The sequence below is a fragment of the Vulpes lagopus genome, chromosome 8 (genome assembly GCF_018345385.1).
Source record: "Vulpes lagopus strain Blue_001 chromosome 8, ASM1834538v1, whole genome shotgun sequence".
Classification (NCBI taxonomy): domain Eukaryota; kingdom Metazoa; phylum Chordata; class Mammalia; order Carnivora; family Canidae; genus Vulpes; species Vulpes lagopus.
In genome coordinates, this window is record NC_054831.1 from 65,399,975 (window position 1) to 65,417,477 (window position 17,503).

At 43.2% G+C, this 17,503-nt stretch overlaps 1 protein-coding gene across 24 annotated transcripts in view; it reads left to right on the plus strand.

Annotated features, from left to right (window-relative positions):
• The window catches only part of KIAA1217 (KIAA1217 ortholog), a 464,836-nt gene that overhangs the window by 404,563 nt on the left and 42,770 nt on the right, over positions 1–17,503 (plus strand). For 19 of the 24 annotated variants that reach the window (XM_041765783.1, XM_041765782.1, XM_041765798.1 and 16 more), the window contains 3 exons: positions 58–890; positions 14,149–14,253; positions 14,763–14,812. In XM_041765783.1, the coding sequence (XP_041621717.1) occupies positions 58–890; positions 14,149–14,253; positions 14,763–14,812 (988 nt within the window). The remainder of the gene's footprint in view (positions 1–57; positions 891–14,148; positions 14,254–14,762; positions 14,813–17,503) is intronic. The other 5 variants (XM_041765799.1, XM_041765796.1, XM_041765781.1 and 2 more) reach the window with 1 other exon arrangement.

A 17,503-nucleotide genomic window follows, 5' to 3' on the forward strand; every position in this document is an offset into this window, starting at 1 on the left:
CATCTCTAAAAACATAAATATCAAAGTAGATTTTCTAACTTCTTGTTTTATTTTCAGATGCAGAGAGAAATTGTTTATGCGAGAGGAGATGGCCCTGGTCCCTCCCGACCTGGATCCACAGCTCATCCACCTCACGCCATTCCAAATTCTCCACCATCCACTCCTGTGCCCCATTCCATGCCTCCTTCCCCATCCAGAATTCCTTATGGGGGCACGCGCCCCATGGTTGTTCCCGGCAATGCCACCATCCCCAGGGACAGACTCTCCAGCCTGCCAGTCTCCAGGTCCATCTCACCCAGCCCCAGTGCCATTTTGGAAAGAAGAGATGTAAAGCCGGATGAAGACATGAGTGGCAAGAACATCGCAATGTACCGAAATGAGGGCTTCTATACTGATCCTTACCTTTATCACGAGGGGCGGATGAGCATAGCCTCTTCCCACGGTGGGCACCCGCTGGACGTCCCCGACCACATCATCGCGTATCACCGCACAGCAATTCGCTCGGCCAGTGCTTACTGCAACCCTTCTTTGCAAGCAGAGATGCATATGGAGCAGTCACTGTACAGACAGAAATCAAGGAAGTATCCGGAGAGCCACCTGCCTACCCTAGGCTCCAAAACACCCCCCGCCTCTCCTCACAGAGTCAGCGACCTGAGAATGGTAGACATGCATGCCCACCATAACGCCCACGGACCCCCTCACACCTTGCAGCCGGATCGGGCCTCTCCCAGCCGCCAGACCTTCAAAAAGGAGCCAGGCACCTTGGTGTATATTGAAAAGCCACGGACCACTCCAGGATTAGCCAGCATTGTGGACTTCGGCCCTCCTCTAGTGGAGAAGCAAGTGTTTGCCTACAGCACTGCTACGATACCCAAAGACAGAGAGACCAGGTAAGGGGGTGCGGGCAGCCGAGGGTGGTCTGTGCCTTTGCGTGGTTGAGGGCTGCTCTGCAGAGTGAAACCCAGGGAACAGATGTTGACAAAGCCCTAGCCCCGTGCAGCACGCCCTGCAGATGCTGCAGAAGCCACAGAGTAGGATCAAAGGCCATCTTGGTCTGCAAAGAGTTTGTGAATTGGTGGGGGTCAGGTGAAGCAGGCCAATCGCTGTGCCGCAGGCTCGCTGCGGTCATTGCGAGCCTGCGGAACATGGGTCTCGCATTGTCACCATTAGTGTCAGTCTGAACAAATGGCAAGAAAATTGTGATCAGCAGAAACCATTTGGACAAAAAGACCAGGAGCTCATGAAAAGGAGTGAGTGGCTCAAGTTTTAACCGTTTGAAATGGCAAATTGGGTTTTTCCATATGGAGTGCAATTTTGCTTTCTCATCTGGCCTTGGGAAATGGAAAGAATGTGTCACTGTCTGTCCTCTAAGGTAATAAAGCATGAATTTGCATAAGAATAGAATGGTTTCAATTTAATACTCATTCAGGAGTGGTACTGAAATCAGCAAAATTTTTATAGCAAATGAGACACTCTGAGTATTTAAATTTCTCTTTTAATATACACTTTTTTGGTGTAACTTACCAGCCCAGTCCATTTAAAAAAGCCCTCCAAAGTACTTAAGAGGAAAGCTAATTTTATTAGAGGGAATTTCTCTAGCCTGAATTGGTTGAAGGAAGCCAACATAATCATTATAATCATAAAAATCTAGTCAAAGAAATTGAGTCTGAAGGAGGTTAAGCATTTTACCTGTTGTCATCTGTGAATTCAGAAGGGATGCGAGAAATAAGATCTGGATAGTCAGTGACTCAGCACGTTATTAGAACCACTCTTCCCTTTTTCTTGCCAAAAGGACAGTATCATTTACATATTATCATCAACCCAATTTTTTAAAAGATTATTTATTAAAGAATCCATACCTTTTACCACCAGTGCAATCTTTTGCCACATGAGGGAGACCTGTGAGCCACATCTTTGCCCAGCAGAGAAGTAAATTTAGAGGTGAATTTTGAGCATTTCAGCCAGAATTCTTCAGAACTTGTTTCAGGACTAGATGCTAAGTAACTGCTCCTGAAGGATATTTACAGTCATAAACATGGTAGCATTTGCATAATTATGCTGCTAAATATATACAGGCCATTTAAAATATAACTGCCCTAGCTAGTATATTAGCACAATTATGCAGCAATGGGGAAAGAAAGAACATTTTTGAAGATTTTATTTCTGAAAAATGAATGTGAGTACTGTGTCAAAGAGAAATTTTTAAAAACAAGAGCTCCTAAAACAGTTATTGAAGCACAAAACTACAGCCCATTGCTTGTGCCTATACCGTGCTGTTACCTTAGATACATTTAATTTGTGTATTTGAAGAGTTTAGCCCCTAAAAGTCTACCTTCGTGAGGGCAGAGTCCTATAAAGTGCCAAACCAAATTCTGTCACCATTTCATAATATTAAACAGCAAATAAATCTTGAGAGTGCTTTTTCTACGAAACTCTCAAGTGAAACTTTGCATCTAAGATGTTAAGCTACAAAAACACAGGGGGAGGACTGAAAAATCTGTAGCAATGCTTTCTTTTGGGCTCTGCTGGATTCAGGGGCTGTTCAGAAGAAATAGCCCGAATAGCTGCAGGATGTTTGAAATCAGAAAGAAAAATTCTTTCTTTCCCATCAGTACTTAGGAAACCTCCAGTGGTAGCCTTTCTTTCTTTCTTTCTTTCTTTCTTTCTTTCTTTCTTTCTTTCTTTCTTTCTTTCTTTCTTCTTCTTCTTTCTTTCTTTCTTTCTCTCTCTCTCTCTTTCTTTCTTTCTTCTTTCTTTCTTAAAAACATGATTTTATAACCTCTCTATTGACTTGAAAATGAAGAGTTAAAGATGAAGTAATTTCATCGTGGTCCTTGTATTTAGTTGTATGTCTGATCTAAAGCATTTGGCTTCTCTTCTCTTACAAAGATGTTTCCACAAAGCATCCAGTGATGACAAATTATATATAGAAGATCTGGGGGAAAAAATCATGTAGGTAGTAGAACCTAAGCGACGGTTTGGCTCTCCTCCCAAGATAGCCATGGATTTGGGGGGTAGAGGAACAGATCATAGCCACTTGACTTTCAAGATAGCAATTCTCATACCTGAACTTTTAGGAAGAAAATGATCTCAAGTGAGAAGGTGGCTTTATCCACATGACTTCCCTTCAGCCGGGACCCCAAGAGAATGGTCCATGTAGCTATGGGGGAGTGCCGTGGGCAGGGGACAGTATGTGACAGATGACTCAGTATCTGAGGCTCTGTCTTCCCTAGGTTATAAAATTTCTTCATTAAACAGCTTCGTTATTTCTATTCATGGCACATAAAACAGCCCTTAAGAATTGTAAAAATCTAGGACATTTATGTTTTGCAACTTTCTATTTATAGCTTGGATCCTATAATGTAAAATATCGAAATTCAAGACTGCTTGTTGCAAAGTGACTGGTAGCTCCCTTCCCAAATGTGTGACAGATCCCTCCTTGTGTAAGATTTTTCAAGACGTGGTAAGCTTGAACTGAGATCGTATTTTTACACCATTCTACACTTACAATAGCTAAATTCCAAAAAATGAGTCAAGAACCCACTGGGGAGTAAATTCTTGCCTTGCCTAGGCACCTGTATTTGAAGGAAGAAAAGCCATAGGCGATCCTGTTGTGATTTCTAAGAATTCCCCAGATTGAGAGATGCAGAGGTCCCTGTCCTGGGCACTTGGAAGAGGAAGGAAGCTTCTGTGTATGGGGGAGGGGAGAGGCCTGCATGCTAACTGGTAGTTTGTGTCTGTTGTTAATCATTTCCCATCACTTTCTTATTTGAGGATTATGTGTTATTGCGTTGGTAGCTTTGAGGGGTGGGATGCATCACTTGATTGAACAATCAGTTGAGTGAAAGTTTAAATTCAGATTATATTGTTGAAAGACGTTCACGGTGACTGGCAGACCTATACTTTATCCTAAAATTAATGATTATTTTTTTCCCTTTTCTGAATGCATAGTCAAAAGTAAGCCACATCAGAGACCTCCTAAGTGGATAAACTTGGGCTCTTTCTAGAACAAGGTTTCTTAACTTCTGCACTTATTGCTATTTTGGGCTGAATAATTTGTGTTTGCCGGGCAGAGGGGCTCTCTGCTTTGAAGGATGCTTAGTGGTGTCTCCAGCTTCTACCCCACCAGATGCCTGGAGCAAACTCTGCCCAACCCTGCCCTAGCCATGACAATCAAAATGTCTCCAGACATTGTCAAATGTACCCCCTGCGGGGGGAAGGGGAGGGGGAGGGGGGTGGATACAAAATGCCTCTGTTTGAGAAACACCACTCTAAAGGAACGTTGGACTTTTTCTACTTAATGAAGTAGAGAAATGAAAGAGTACCCCACTCGAATAGTGTCAGTTGTGACATTCATAAAATGTGGATCTTAACAATCATTACCCAATTCTGCCCTTCACCTCTTGGTAAAGCAACTTCATTATTGTGAGAACTTGTGGTTATTACCTCTGATTCAATCATCTGAGATCAACCATTAATTGAGAGGCAGCAATGTGCAGTGTTTATGAATGTCAAGTCCAAAGCCAGACTGCCTGGGTTCAATTCCCAGTTCTAACACTTGGTAGCAGCTGAGACCTTTGACAAGTTCCTGCATCTCTGCTCTCAGTTTGCTTATCTGTAAATTAGGTATTATAATAATAACACCTACCTCATGGGAGAGAACAACTCATTGTGATTAAGTGCCAAGTGTTCCATATGGTGAGCACTTGAGCGTTCCTACTTTGCACAAAGCACTCTACTCCATGCTACTAAACAGAGATCCATACGGAGAGATGGCTAGGACAAGGATTGTGCCTAAAGAAGCAAGGAGACAAATTGTCAAGTATAGCACCAGGAAGAACGTGGAACAGGTGGGGGGTGTGGAGAGAATAAAACTAAGTGTGAACAGAGACCAGAATTAGCTGGGTTTAAAGATCCAAATTAGAATGTTTAGATTATCAGAGCTACTTTAAAAGCCATTTCAGGAGAGCAGTTAGAATTGCATCTCTTCTTGGGACCAGGAGCAAAAAAGACAAGCCAGGATTAGGGCATCTTTTTAAAGGCACCTGAGCTGTAGGATTGATGGCAAAGATACCTAGCCAGGTAGAGCTGATGGTGTTAGGTCATCTGTTTTGATGCCTAACTCTGCCTGACTGATTCACCTCTTGTCTGAATTGCTTTACCATGTCACTCTAATTATGGATCAATAAATGTTTATTGAGCCCCTCTTAAATGCTGAGCTGTGAACTGGATGCTTTACGGCACACAAAGAAACATAGCTGTGGTCCCCACGCACAAGGATATAAACTGGGAAGACAGTCATAAAACATTAACAGCATGAGTCAAACATATATGCAATCCCACGGTTGAGCACAGGAAGCTTCTGAGATGCAGACTAAAAACTATTTCATAGGAACAACCACAAGAGTAGGATTTCATTCAGGGGTGATGCCCAGAGATGCTCTTCTTGTCACCTGAGAGTGACACCATCTCCTAGAGAAGCTGAGAGCAGGGAGGATGCCGTGCCAGGTCACTAAGAAGGAAAAGTGTCTCTCCCTGAGGCTGGAGCTCCAGGGGTGGGGGAGATCTGTCCTCCACATCTCCACGTCCAGCTAGAAAGTCAGGACACGTATTTCTTGAAGACAATGAAGAACAATGATACCACTAATAATATGCTGTAGGTTAAAGAGGCTTCCGTGGGCCAGCTGGCAATCTAACCACCATTTATTCCAAGTTCTAAACAATGAAAGTACAAGTAAACTTTTCAGTGACAAGACCGTCATAATTTGGGGACTGCTTATACATAATTAATTCAAAAGAAACGATACAGATAGTAATTGCTATGAATTCAGAAAAAAAAAAAAAAGCACTTTTCCCAAACTTGTGCTGGTCTGGGAGCTTTCATGAGAATGCCAGGATGGACTGCAGTTGAAGGGATATACACAATGAAATAAAGAGATACCATTTGGAAAGACAGACTGATCTTTATCCTCTAAATTTGCTCTATTTCTGCCATTAAGGTACTATAGAAATGGCATCCAGATATGATGTCTCAGAAGTCAAATCAGTGCCAATAAATTGAATTATCCCTTCATGCACAGGAATATAACTTCACGGTTAAGTAATGTTTGCTTGTCATTCCTCAGGCTGCCGGATTCAGGCAAGAGCTGACTGGTAAACATGATACTTAACCAACTGACAAATTTATGAAGATAGCTCTGCTCTTACACAAGGGATATCCTATCAAAAATACCAGTGGAATGGATGTCACAAGGTCTGTGTTACTTTAAGCAAACCAATTTCTCAAAAGGGAAAGCCATCATCTGTCACTAATTAGATGAAATTAAAATGCACCCCTGTATCTCCTTTGAATATTCACGAGGTGCTGTCAGTCAGATGCCTTAGGTCTGAAACCAGAGGCAAAGCCAGAGTAACCTAAATACTGTGTGATTCAGATAATCCCCTTTCAAAGAGAAGAGGAATAAACGTTTGGAGACAGGTTCGGCCTCCTTAAACTATGGCGAAAGCAGCTGAATGTAGAGTCAGTGTGGCTGTGACCCAGCCTGAAGATGGGGGTCCTCTCAGTAGCCCGATGGCCCCAGGAGCTGGATAATCCTGAGTCCTCAGGATGTCCAGGCCACATTTTAGCTTCTCTTGTGACCGGTTGTCCTTCTGTCTGGTGGAGATCACGGAGACTTTACACTTGTCTTTACTTGAATTTTTGGAGTTTATTTTTCATGAATGAAGTGTTGCAAAAATCACCAGACCTAAGCATTATTCAAACTTGCAAAAATTGCAGGTCTTAAAAAGACTGTATTGTCCACTACATTCATGTATGGCCAACTGACATAACTAATAAATGCTTCCTCTCCTCTCTGTCCATCTTCAGAGTTGAAGGGGTCTTAGAGACCGCTGTGCTAATCGCTGACTTTACAGGAGAAACAGACAGGAGATTTCCCAAAGGCCCAGTGTCTGGAGCTTCTCCAGCCAAATGATGTTATCACTATCAAACTGTTTCAATATTTTTTTGTCTTTGTAATAAAAACAGTATGTCCCTAACTCCTCCAATAAACACAAATAGCTAAGAAGACAAAATACAAAAAAGACACAAGGGAGGCCAACTATAAGAAATATCTTCCTTCTTTTTCCTGAGTCATTATCTTTTGAGTTCATGCCAAGATTTTACAGATCAAAAGCAGGTGGGAGTGGAGAGCATATTTGCATAGCTCCCAAAGGACCACTCAAGAGACCATCTCTCCATCACCTCCAACACCATCTCTTGTTGGAAGGTAAATTACAGGCCCCCAGTCAGGTAGCTGGAACATGAATGAACGGGCTATTTATACTGGTTTGTACCTGTACAAAATCCAAGATGTCACTTCCAGGGCATGAATATGAAAAATTACCCCCAGGGAAGAGAAAGAAAATGCAAAGTAAGTGATTTCATAAACCAGGGTGTAGGCTCGTCCTGGGGAGTGAAGGTTCTCATCTGGGAAATGGAGTGCCTCTCCCCAGTGGTGAGTCACTATGTGAGGCAGCTCAGAGCCATGCAGGGAGCTCTAGATGTGGGGGTTTGCAGGTGAACCAGTGAGTGCCCTTCAGAGAGCCCCCACCTTGCTAAACCTCCACGCCCTTTGCTGTAGCAGGAGGATGATAGTGTGACCTCTCAATGGTTCTGTGCAACTTAAATGAACATGGGTATAAACAGGAAAGTGAACTGGAAAGTTCTATAAATAAGAGGAAGGAGTAGTGGCTCCTTTCTGCAGGGCCAGTGGATCTGGCCATTTGGATCTGAGAGACTGTGTGTCCTCATGCCTGGCTTTGGACTGTATTCTGGTTCCAGCCAGAACAGCCTGCCCATAAAGCAGGTTGTGAATTAGATTAAAGACTACCTGGAGAATTCCCAGGCGCATTTGCTGTGCTGGGCAAGAATGCAGTTGGCACATGGGCAAGGGATGATTGTGCTCCAGGGGAACTGGGTGCGGCCGAGCTTAGCCCGACATGCTGGGCCCGAACTGCTGGGCTTGCCACGCCCTCTTTTATTTTATTTATTTATTTTTTGCTTGTCAAAATCACTAAACCAGAATGGAATGAAAACTGTGGGGCCTGAATAAGTTTCTTCCAACCAGAAAATTCTGTAATTCTAGACTTTTAAGTCTGGCAGCATTTCAGACACAGTACTCTTGGAGTACTGGGCATAAGAAAACTGGCACCTCTGTTTAACGAGAGGTGGAAGCCTTTGAAGGCCCTGTTTCCTCCGCTTGCTGAGAGTTCATTCAGCCTTTTATGTAACCTGTCCCAAGCTCCTTGTTCACTGGTTTCCTGCCTTTGAACTTGTTTGGCCTTTCCTACCTCTGGGACTTTGCACTTGCTCTTTCTCTGCCTCCTGCACAGTGCTCATGCTCAGTAGCAATCACTGAAGTCGCTGGCAATCAGATGTCACCTGGGTGCTTTCGGGTAAACGGCATCAATTGCAAGCTAATCTGTGAAAAACTATATAATTCAGGGAATACCATCATTCCCACAGCATTCTTTCCCCACATCTCATCATGAACTTTCATTTTCTTTGCCTCAGTGAATTTATGAAGGAAGATTAGAAATAGTTTCCCTCCCCCTAGATCCTTGTAAATGGGGCTCTATTTTTGCCTGTTTCTTCATTGGCATCATTAGACATGTATATCTTCATGGCCACAAGTAAAATCCAGAGCATTCCAGGTGAAGGCCTTTGCTTTGGTCTTTGTTTCTTTCTTGACTTGGGGGAAAGCTGGACTCTCAGATCTAGACAGTGAAACCATACTGAGTAAGAATTGAAGGTCAGAGTATGTCTGTGAAGAAGAGCTGAGGATCTGTAATGGCCAACTTTTGAAAGGGTTGCCTAAGCAGATGTGGAAGCTATAAGAGATAATGAACTGAAATGTGTCAGACAGGAGGCCAGATTCCCATGCTGAAGTCATCCAAGAACATATGAATATCCGAGATGCCAGTAGGGCATTTACAGATGAGGAAGCCCAGAGTTTAGAAGCATGACAATGTTGAAAGGTCGGACAGAACAATGGATTGAAGCAGTAATAGGAAACACAGAACATACCCAGTCTTCCTTCCCCATGAGCAGAAGACAGGAGGAGAGATAAGCAGCCTTCAAGATCAGTGTTATTTATACACAACAGTTCTTTGTGACCCTCTGTATCTAGTTTTCTCCTACGGACAAGAAAAATTGCCAGACATGGTTACATACGATGGTACAACAATGATCTAAATGTGTACCAAACACTGCAGCGCATTGCAATTACTGCCAACGTTATCACTATCTCCTCAATAAATCTAGACATTTCAATAAGAAGTTAAATTTATTGGGAGTTTTTGGAGGAAGGTTTCTAGTTCTTTCACCAATAGGTTAACATTGGGCAGAAATAGAAAGTTTGCTGCTCAGAGTCCTATTTGAAGCTTTACCACAAATTCAGATCATTGGAATTCCAGTGTTCAGTTGAACTCCTCTGAAAACAGTGACTTTAATTACTTTGGTTTCCACCCCCCCACCCCCATACCAGAGAATCAGGGCATGAGCAAACAAGGGCATAGCCTCGCTTTAAGCCTATTCACTATTCAATTCTGGAAAATGCACTGCCAAGACTAAAGGGTTTTAGTTCACTTAGATTTCTCCCAGAAACCAAAAAAAAAAAAAAAAGAGAGAGAGAGAGGGGAACTTTGAGAAAGGAATGATGATACTTTCTTCACTGCTGTGTCCACAACAGCTTGTTCTGTGCCTAGCACATGCTCTATAACGTTGATTGATGGCTTGTTGTTTATGACTTTCTGGGGAGAGAGAGATGACAAGGAATGAGCAGGAACTGAACAAAAAAATAATCACAAAATAGCCGCACTAGAAATGAATTGATGTGCACTCCCCACCCCGTTAGCACTCTGGAAGGCCAGCCCCCGTTACTGTCCTTGTGCCTGACCATCCTGCACCAGTGGGTTTCTGCATTGATAACTGGTTCAGAAGGTGAGTGCCCTGACTGGGGCTGATCACATCAGCTTGGCTGACCGGTTTCCCTCAGCTCCCTGACACTTCTTTTGGTACTTAAAAACATATCCTTAGGGTTTCATTATAGAAGAATTATCAGTCTCCTAGTTGGCTTGTTTTTTAATAGCCATTCATTTACTTCAATATACAATGATAAGGACTTAATTCAGGTTTAATGAGGCTTCAGTCAGCACAAAGACAAGTCCCTAAGTCAAATGTTGAAGGTGAAAACTTTTGAAGTCAAAAGTAGGATAAATGGGGTTATTGGCTAAAAATAGGCCCCCAAATGCAGACACTTTTCCCTCCTTGTACTCTGAAGACAGAGAGCAGACCATGCAGTCTGAGCTTTGCCTCAGCATGGTGGACTCGGGCTTGCAAGGAAAGCTGGTTGTAGCAGAGGGAATTTAAATCCTGGAATCAGCACTTTGCCTGGGTTGAACTTGAATTTTTTTTTTTATTAATATTATGCTTGGGCCCCAAGAAGATGCATTCAGCCAGACTGACTTATGGCACTAAATGACTAGTTAACCATTACATACTAATCACATAAATATGGTTTATGCAATGATACAAAATGGTTTATGAAATCACTTTTAAACCATCTTTTCAACAGTAATTATACCAGTTCTGTAATTCCTTAAGCCAAGCAATATTGGCAAGAATTGGCTTCAGCACCTTTAATATTCTGATGGTTATCATGCAGAGTTGCCACTGCAGTAAAATGACAGGGTCGTATTTAATTTCTCATCTTCCAGTGCATTTCTCTTTTTTCCTTTTCACATTAAAACATACTTCATAACATTTCATCATGGGAGAAGGCTGCATAAGTTTCCAGTTGCTGTAATTTAGTTAAACCATAAAATTGTTTCCAGATTACCAACCATGAAATGGAAAGACAATCTTATTTATGAATTTATAAATCAGATAATCTCCCTCAAATGAATCCTGAAACCAGAAACACTTTGATGATTAAATAGGAGGGAAAAAGTTTTCTCATTACCATGTGTCAAAAGAATTGTATTTTTGTAAAGTGGTTTTGGCCAAGGCAGTGGAACACGTGCGTGCGGCGCCTTGGTCACGTGAGGCCCCACTGTTCCTGGACAATGGCAGAGAATTGCTCCTCCTCAGCCATCAGGCTCAAGTCTTCTAAACTCTCAAGGCTCTGACAGATCATGTCTCCTTCTTGGTGGCCACACCAATGACATAGCCCATAGGAGGCCACTCTAGGAGCGTTCACAATCGTCCTCAGAGATAGAGAGCCAAGTATGTGTGTACAGGACCGAGTAGAGAGCTTTGCTCCAAAGCATCCAAACTCTTATCCCAGGCAGTTCTGTGATTATGTCCACATCGTGTCTGATGGGTAAGGAAGAGTAGAGTGCTATGTGGGTGTTATCTTTCTCTGCATCCTAAAACCTGTCTGGGGGAAGCCCAGTGAGAAGCCAAGTACCCATTGAGCCAAGGAAAAGGCCAAAGGCATGTATGAAGCCCTGTGGAAGCCTGTGTGGAGAGGACCCAACCAGTGCTGTGACATCCTGCACTTATTACATGGTGATGAGGCCACTGAAGGGCAGTGTTCTGAACCTGGAATGTTTCAGGTGCTTTGCTTGGTTTTTAATGCTGCCGCCCTCCTTTGTTAAATCAGGTAATGAAAGCTGTTGACCGGAGAGAGTCTTCAGAAAGAACACTGATTAAACCCTAATCAGAGCCTATGTTGGAATCCCTTCTGTCATTTCCGCCCATCAGATTCTCATTTAATCTCTGCAGTCATTGCCTTACCTATTTCTCAACATTGCTCTCATCTGTATCTGGATCGGTGGTCACTGTGCCTTCCTATCTACCCTCTAGCTTCACAGACTCCTTTAAGCCACTTCCTAACCAAAGCTGCCACTTAAAGAAGGAAGGGAGGAAGGATTCCTTTGCATTTGCCTAGGATTGAGTAAGAGCAGTGAACTAGTACCATGTCAAGGAGGTCTGAACGCACTTCCACTCAGAGTCATGCGCTTGACTCCAGCATTACTATGGGAAGGATGGGGGGCACTAGACAACTTTCTTCGGGTGCTCAGCACATCTGCTGGGTGTCATTCATTTCCCAAAAAACCATTTGTCTAAGTTTATGTCCCCCACATGGCAAGTGGCATGATCACCCACCACCATCTTTTCTTTGCCCCTTGGGTCTGATAAACTTGGGATTTCTACTGGATGTTTACTAACCTGATTTCCTGATTGGGATTTCGTACTAAGTTCTCTGTTTGGCACATGTACTGTCTTATGGCAGAGAGGAGGCCAAAAGCCCAGGTAAGACTCAAAATGCTTGGCAGCTCAGAAGTTAAGCCTTCATTACTGTGCCTGGAAACAACTGGAAAGTCACTCCATGGAATCTCTATGTGTGATTTCTTCTCTCCACACCAGTAGAACAAAGAAATCATACTATTAACTCTCCAGTTGGGTATTTTTTCCTTACTGTGTTTACAACCAGTAACTATTCAGCCTGCATGACTTCCATCCAAGAAATTCAGTATTGTGACAGAACCATCCATTTTAAAATAAAGAAAATGCCTGGAATTCTGAAGCCAGAAACTTGTAATTGTGAAATTAAGCTCAGTGTTTCATAGAGCACTAAGGGTTATACTCCCAAGGCAAAAACACAAGGCCAAAAGATTGTGTATGGACAAAATTACCCTTGAAAATCCTCTTGATTGTACAGACTTACAGATACATCATCAGTCATTTAGTCCAACTTAACCAGTTATTTTTTTTTCTAGCGAAGGAATAGTCCACCGTGATTTTCCCCCTGGATACCAGATAAAGAAGTTGGCTTGTGTTTAAAAGCCACGGTGTATGAATATGAATATATTGTTTGTAGTACAGGAATCACCATTGCTAACACTACCAGGGGCACATGGGGTATAGACCCACAGCGAGGAGTGGGGTCACTTCTCTGTCTCAAGCTGACACCTGCTATGACCCCTGTGGATGGGGTACGTTGGCAGCTGAGGTACCTGCACTATTCAAACCGTTCACAGCTCTGTCCCTTGTATTGCTTGAAACTACCACATGTGTATAATCGAATTCACATGCAGCGACCTCTGCACTGCCCGTTCATCCTTAGTGGGGAGAGGTCACTTTGTTGTGGTAATGTTTTTATCATGTGGTGAAAATAATGGTAATACTGTGAAATTGCTATTGTCCAGGGTATAGAAATGTGTACCTATTTCAAAAGCCAGACTATTTGTGATGTAACAGCAGCGAGCCCTGAACAGAGAGGCACAGTATCTGTGCATGGTGCATCACTGAGAGGATTTTTCATTTGTGTCTTGAGATGGTCAAATTGTCAGGGATGTTTGTCTTCCTGCTTGTTTCTGTAGAAGTCCCCAGGTTAAGGTTCCTATGACAGCCAGACATTGATTCCAATCATATTTTTTCTTTTTCTTTTTTTTTTTTAATTTTTTTATTTATTTATGATAGTCACAGAGAGAGAGAGAGAGGCAGAGACACAGGCAGAGAGGCAGAGAAGCAGGCTCCATGCACCGGGAGCCCGATGTGGGATTCGATCCCGGGTCTCCAGGATCGCACCCTGGGCCAAAGGCAGGCGCCAAACCGCTGTGCCACCCAGGGATCCCCCAATCATATTTTTTCTTAAGAGACATTCATTTGCCGTTGCTCTTGGGCTATGAAACAATTATTACTCCACACTCCACAAACATCTCCATCACTGACACTGAAACCAGGCAACGGCCTCCCAGCTGATGAGTACCGCTTGGAAGTCTGTGCCACCAGGCCACAGCTGGCCTAGGACACCACTGACACCAGAGACAAAATTGCGAATGCAGGGCAGAAAGTCGCAAGAACACTCCAGGCAAACAATTATTTCAGAAGGAGGCACTTCTCAGTTTTCCGGGAGGCCTGTGCTCACTCATCTTTCTGGTGTTTTTTCAGTGAGATCATTGGGTTAATATTAAACTCTAATCATCGAATCTGGAACTCAGCAGGGATCTGCAGGCTTTTCACATTCCCTGGAGCCAGGATGGGGTGAACTTTGGCAGCCAACTAGGTGGTACATTTTATAACCCTCAGGTGATCATTCACCTAGACAAACCAGTCTGAAAGTCAATATAGCTTTAACAAACAATTCTCTTGTTTTACAGAGAGAGGATGCAAGCCATGGAGAAACAGATTGCCAGTTTAACTGGCCTGGTTCAGTCTGCGCTTTTTAAAGGGCCCATTACAAGTAATAGCAAAGATGCATCTAGGTAAAAAGAAGAAAGCAAACCAATGAAAATAATTCAATCTGTTTCTCTTTAATCATTAAGATAATTCATTCATTGAAATTCGTTTTCTTGTAATCATTTCAAGGCTGAAAATATTACCATCTCTATGAATCATGGTTTGTTTGTTTGTTTTTCCTTCTTGTAATTCTTGGCCGAAGGTCACACTTTGGCCCAAGAAGGGGAAATGGGCTTCCCAGTGCATGTGGCTTCATGGACCACTGCGCAGTGCCTGCAAGCGCCATCCACTTGTCTCCACGTCCACCTCATCTGAAAGTCATGAGCGCTGCTCAGCTGCATTCCACCAGCAGTGTCAGATGCACACCTGGGAAGCCTCTTCCATCCCGGCCAATAGTGATGCTGATGCTAAAATACCCTCATTGCTTGATACCATCACTAGCTGCTGCTAATTGCTTCGAATAGTGAATGGAAGGGGGAAAAAAAAGGAGGCATTTTGAAAACTGTATAGCTGACTCTCTTTTTCTTTTATTCAGCGAGAAAATGATGAAAACCACAGCCGGTAAGAGCCACACGGATAGTGCAGGTAAGTGTTCTTTGGAGCCTCCAAGGGCTGCCTTTGATTAGCTTTGGCTGGTTTCAGAGCATTTAATCTTCCTCTAGGACACCTAATTGGTGTGATTTCAGAGGCTTTCTGGATAACCCCACCACACTGTCCCTGCTTAATGCTGAAACTCCAGATTAGTCATTAATTAATTTGGAGGGGGGTGTGTGGGGCCTAAACGCTTCTTGTCCTCTCCTCTCCATTCAGCCTTTATTCATTCATTCACTCTTCTTTCATTTATTCCTGTATATGGCCCTACATCCAAAAAATATATATGTGTCTGTCACTGGGCAGGGACAATGGGCATCATTTGGATAAGGCTGCCTCCCTGGAATTCTTAAGCCTGTGGGGAAAACAGATACAGAACAAGTAATTATGAGCACAGGGTGAATGTTTAACCAACAGATCTAGCCTAGACCAAGACATTGCCCTGAGGAAGTAACACAGGCTGAGGCACAAAGGATGAATGGGACTTAGGTGAGTGAGGAGAGAGGAGAGCCACTGGGGAGAGGGGGAGGATTATGCAAATGCTGTGGTAAGGAATTTAGATAGTATTCTAAGTGCAAAGTGAAGCCACTGGAAGGTTTTACAGTGAGGAAGGACCTCAGCTCAACTACAGAATGGGAATGGACCAGAAGGGTGCCAGTGGTCAAGGTGGAAGAGAAGGTATGCTCGTACCAGGGCCAGCTTTTTAAATGCTGGCATCCCCCAGAAGAAACCCCAATTATATTCCCAGTGGAGTTCACCAATATCCAGATATATTTGATGTCTATCTTATACCGCAAGCTCAAGGCGGGCCTCCTCTCAAGAATAGGAGATCTTCCCTTGTATTGGATTAGAAATCAAAATCATTACCAGGGACATGTTCAAGCTACTGAATTACACAGGAAGCATGTGGCCAGTTGGTGTAACCCCTAATTTGGGGAAGCCACAGAGTGTTGGGCAGCATGGTAGAGTGGATAGGGCTTGGGACTACAGTTGAGACGTCTGCTAGACCTGGTTCCGCCCTAGCTAAGTTCAGGCAGTTCAGCTTTAAAACCATCAAGGCTGGGCGTCCAGCATTTCCAATCCTCATGGGATTTGTTGGCTTTCTTAGAAATTAATCAGTGACCTTGGCGGCAGCTAGAGAATTATTTCGCAGAAATTGCTAAACTTGTCTTCAGGCTAGCTGCCAGTTTGTTTGGAAGACATTGATTCATTCATTTATTTTCTCATCTATTATGAACTCAAGAGGGAAAAAGGAATCTATTTGAACTCAGAAAAACAGACAGTGGAATGGCGGTCAGCAGGGGCGGAAGGTTGGGAGAAATCGGGAGGGTGTTGGGTCAAAACTACCAACTTCCAATTACAAGATGAACAAGTTTTGGGGAAATCTAATGTACCACATTGTGATTATAGGGAACAATTCCTAACTATATACTTAGAAGTTGCCAAGAGAGTAGGTCTTAAATGTTCTCACCACAAAAAGGAAATGGCAATTATGGGACATATGATGGATGTGTGAGCTAACACTATGGTAATAATCATATTGTAATATGTAAGTATATCAAATCAATACATAGTGCATCTGAAAGTTACACAGTGTTCTGCGTCAATTATGTGTCAGTGAAGCTGAGGAGAACAGAGAATGTCTACTGAGAACAACCTTCCATGCCTCTGGATTCTATTCTAGGAAATAAGTACCTGATACCATTGTTCTAATCAAGATGCTCAGGCTCTTTTGTACTCTCCTTTTATTCCTTTTCACTTTTGCTGACATCATCATCATCATCATCATCATCACGGGAAACAATTTAATGTGTGTTTCCCATGGACCAGGCACTGTCCTGAGTGCTTTCCATGCCCAAACTCATTAGCTCCCCATGCATCTTCAGAGGATGGATCCCATTGTTATTCCCATGTTCCCAATGAGAAGACTAAACACGTGTCCGCACATCCAACACACACCCGCATGGTCCACCCACCTGTCATTTTAGCTCATTCTTTGGTGTTGAGGTGCCCTCGTCTCTTTAAAGATATGTAGGCTGTTTCATCTCTTTGGTGTGAAAAAATTTGTAAGTGTCTCTATTGGGGCGAGGAGAAAGAAGCAGGTGTAATATCCTTGGGATGCAGTTGCCAGGGTGGAATCAGTAAGTCCAGAGGGATGAACATGGGTAGCACTGGCAACAGATCAGTTTTCTCCTCCATGAGGCTGAGCCAGTTCACGGTGGCACCGGCAACTGCACATGCATTGTTGCCTGCATCTCTGCGGAGTTTGGTCTCTCTCATTCTCTTGTGTCAAGGCTAGATGTGGTCCACAGGGCTTCGGTTGCCATAGCAGCCTTGTACAGTGCACAAAATGTATTAATTCTTCCAGAATCCTAGGAAGTAAGCTACAAGACAAAAAATGTCATCCTTCTGTAGACAAGCACACGGAATTATAGAGAAGTCAGGGAGCTCTTTTGGCCAAGGGTGAATAAAAAAGGGAAAACCAGATTTCCTGTTGCTTTAGGAAGATTGGGTTTATGGCAGCTGTAAGAGAACAGAGGAAACCTTTCATTTTGAAGACATATCATGCATCTCCTGTTGTATATTATATCATTTTGCACGCATAATCCCGTAAGGAAGATGTTAGCCACACCGCTACAGGAGGCACAGCCAGTCCTGCCAGTTCCCAAGCCTGTGTTCTTTCTA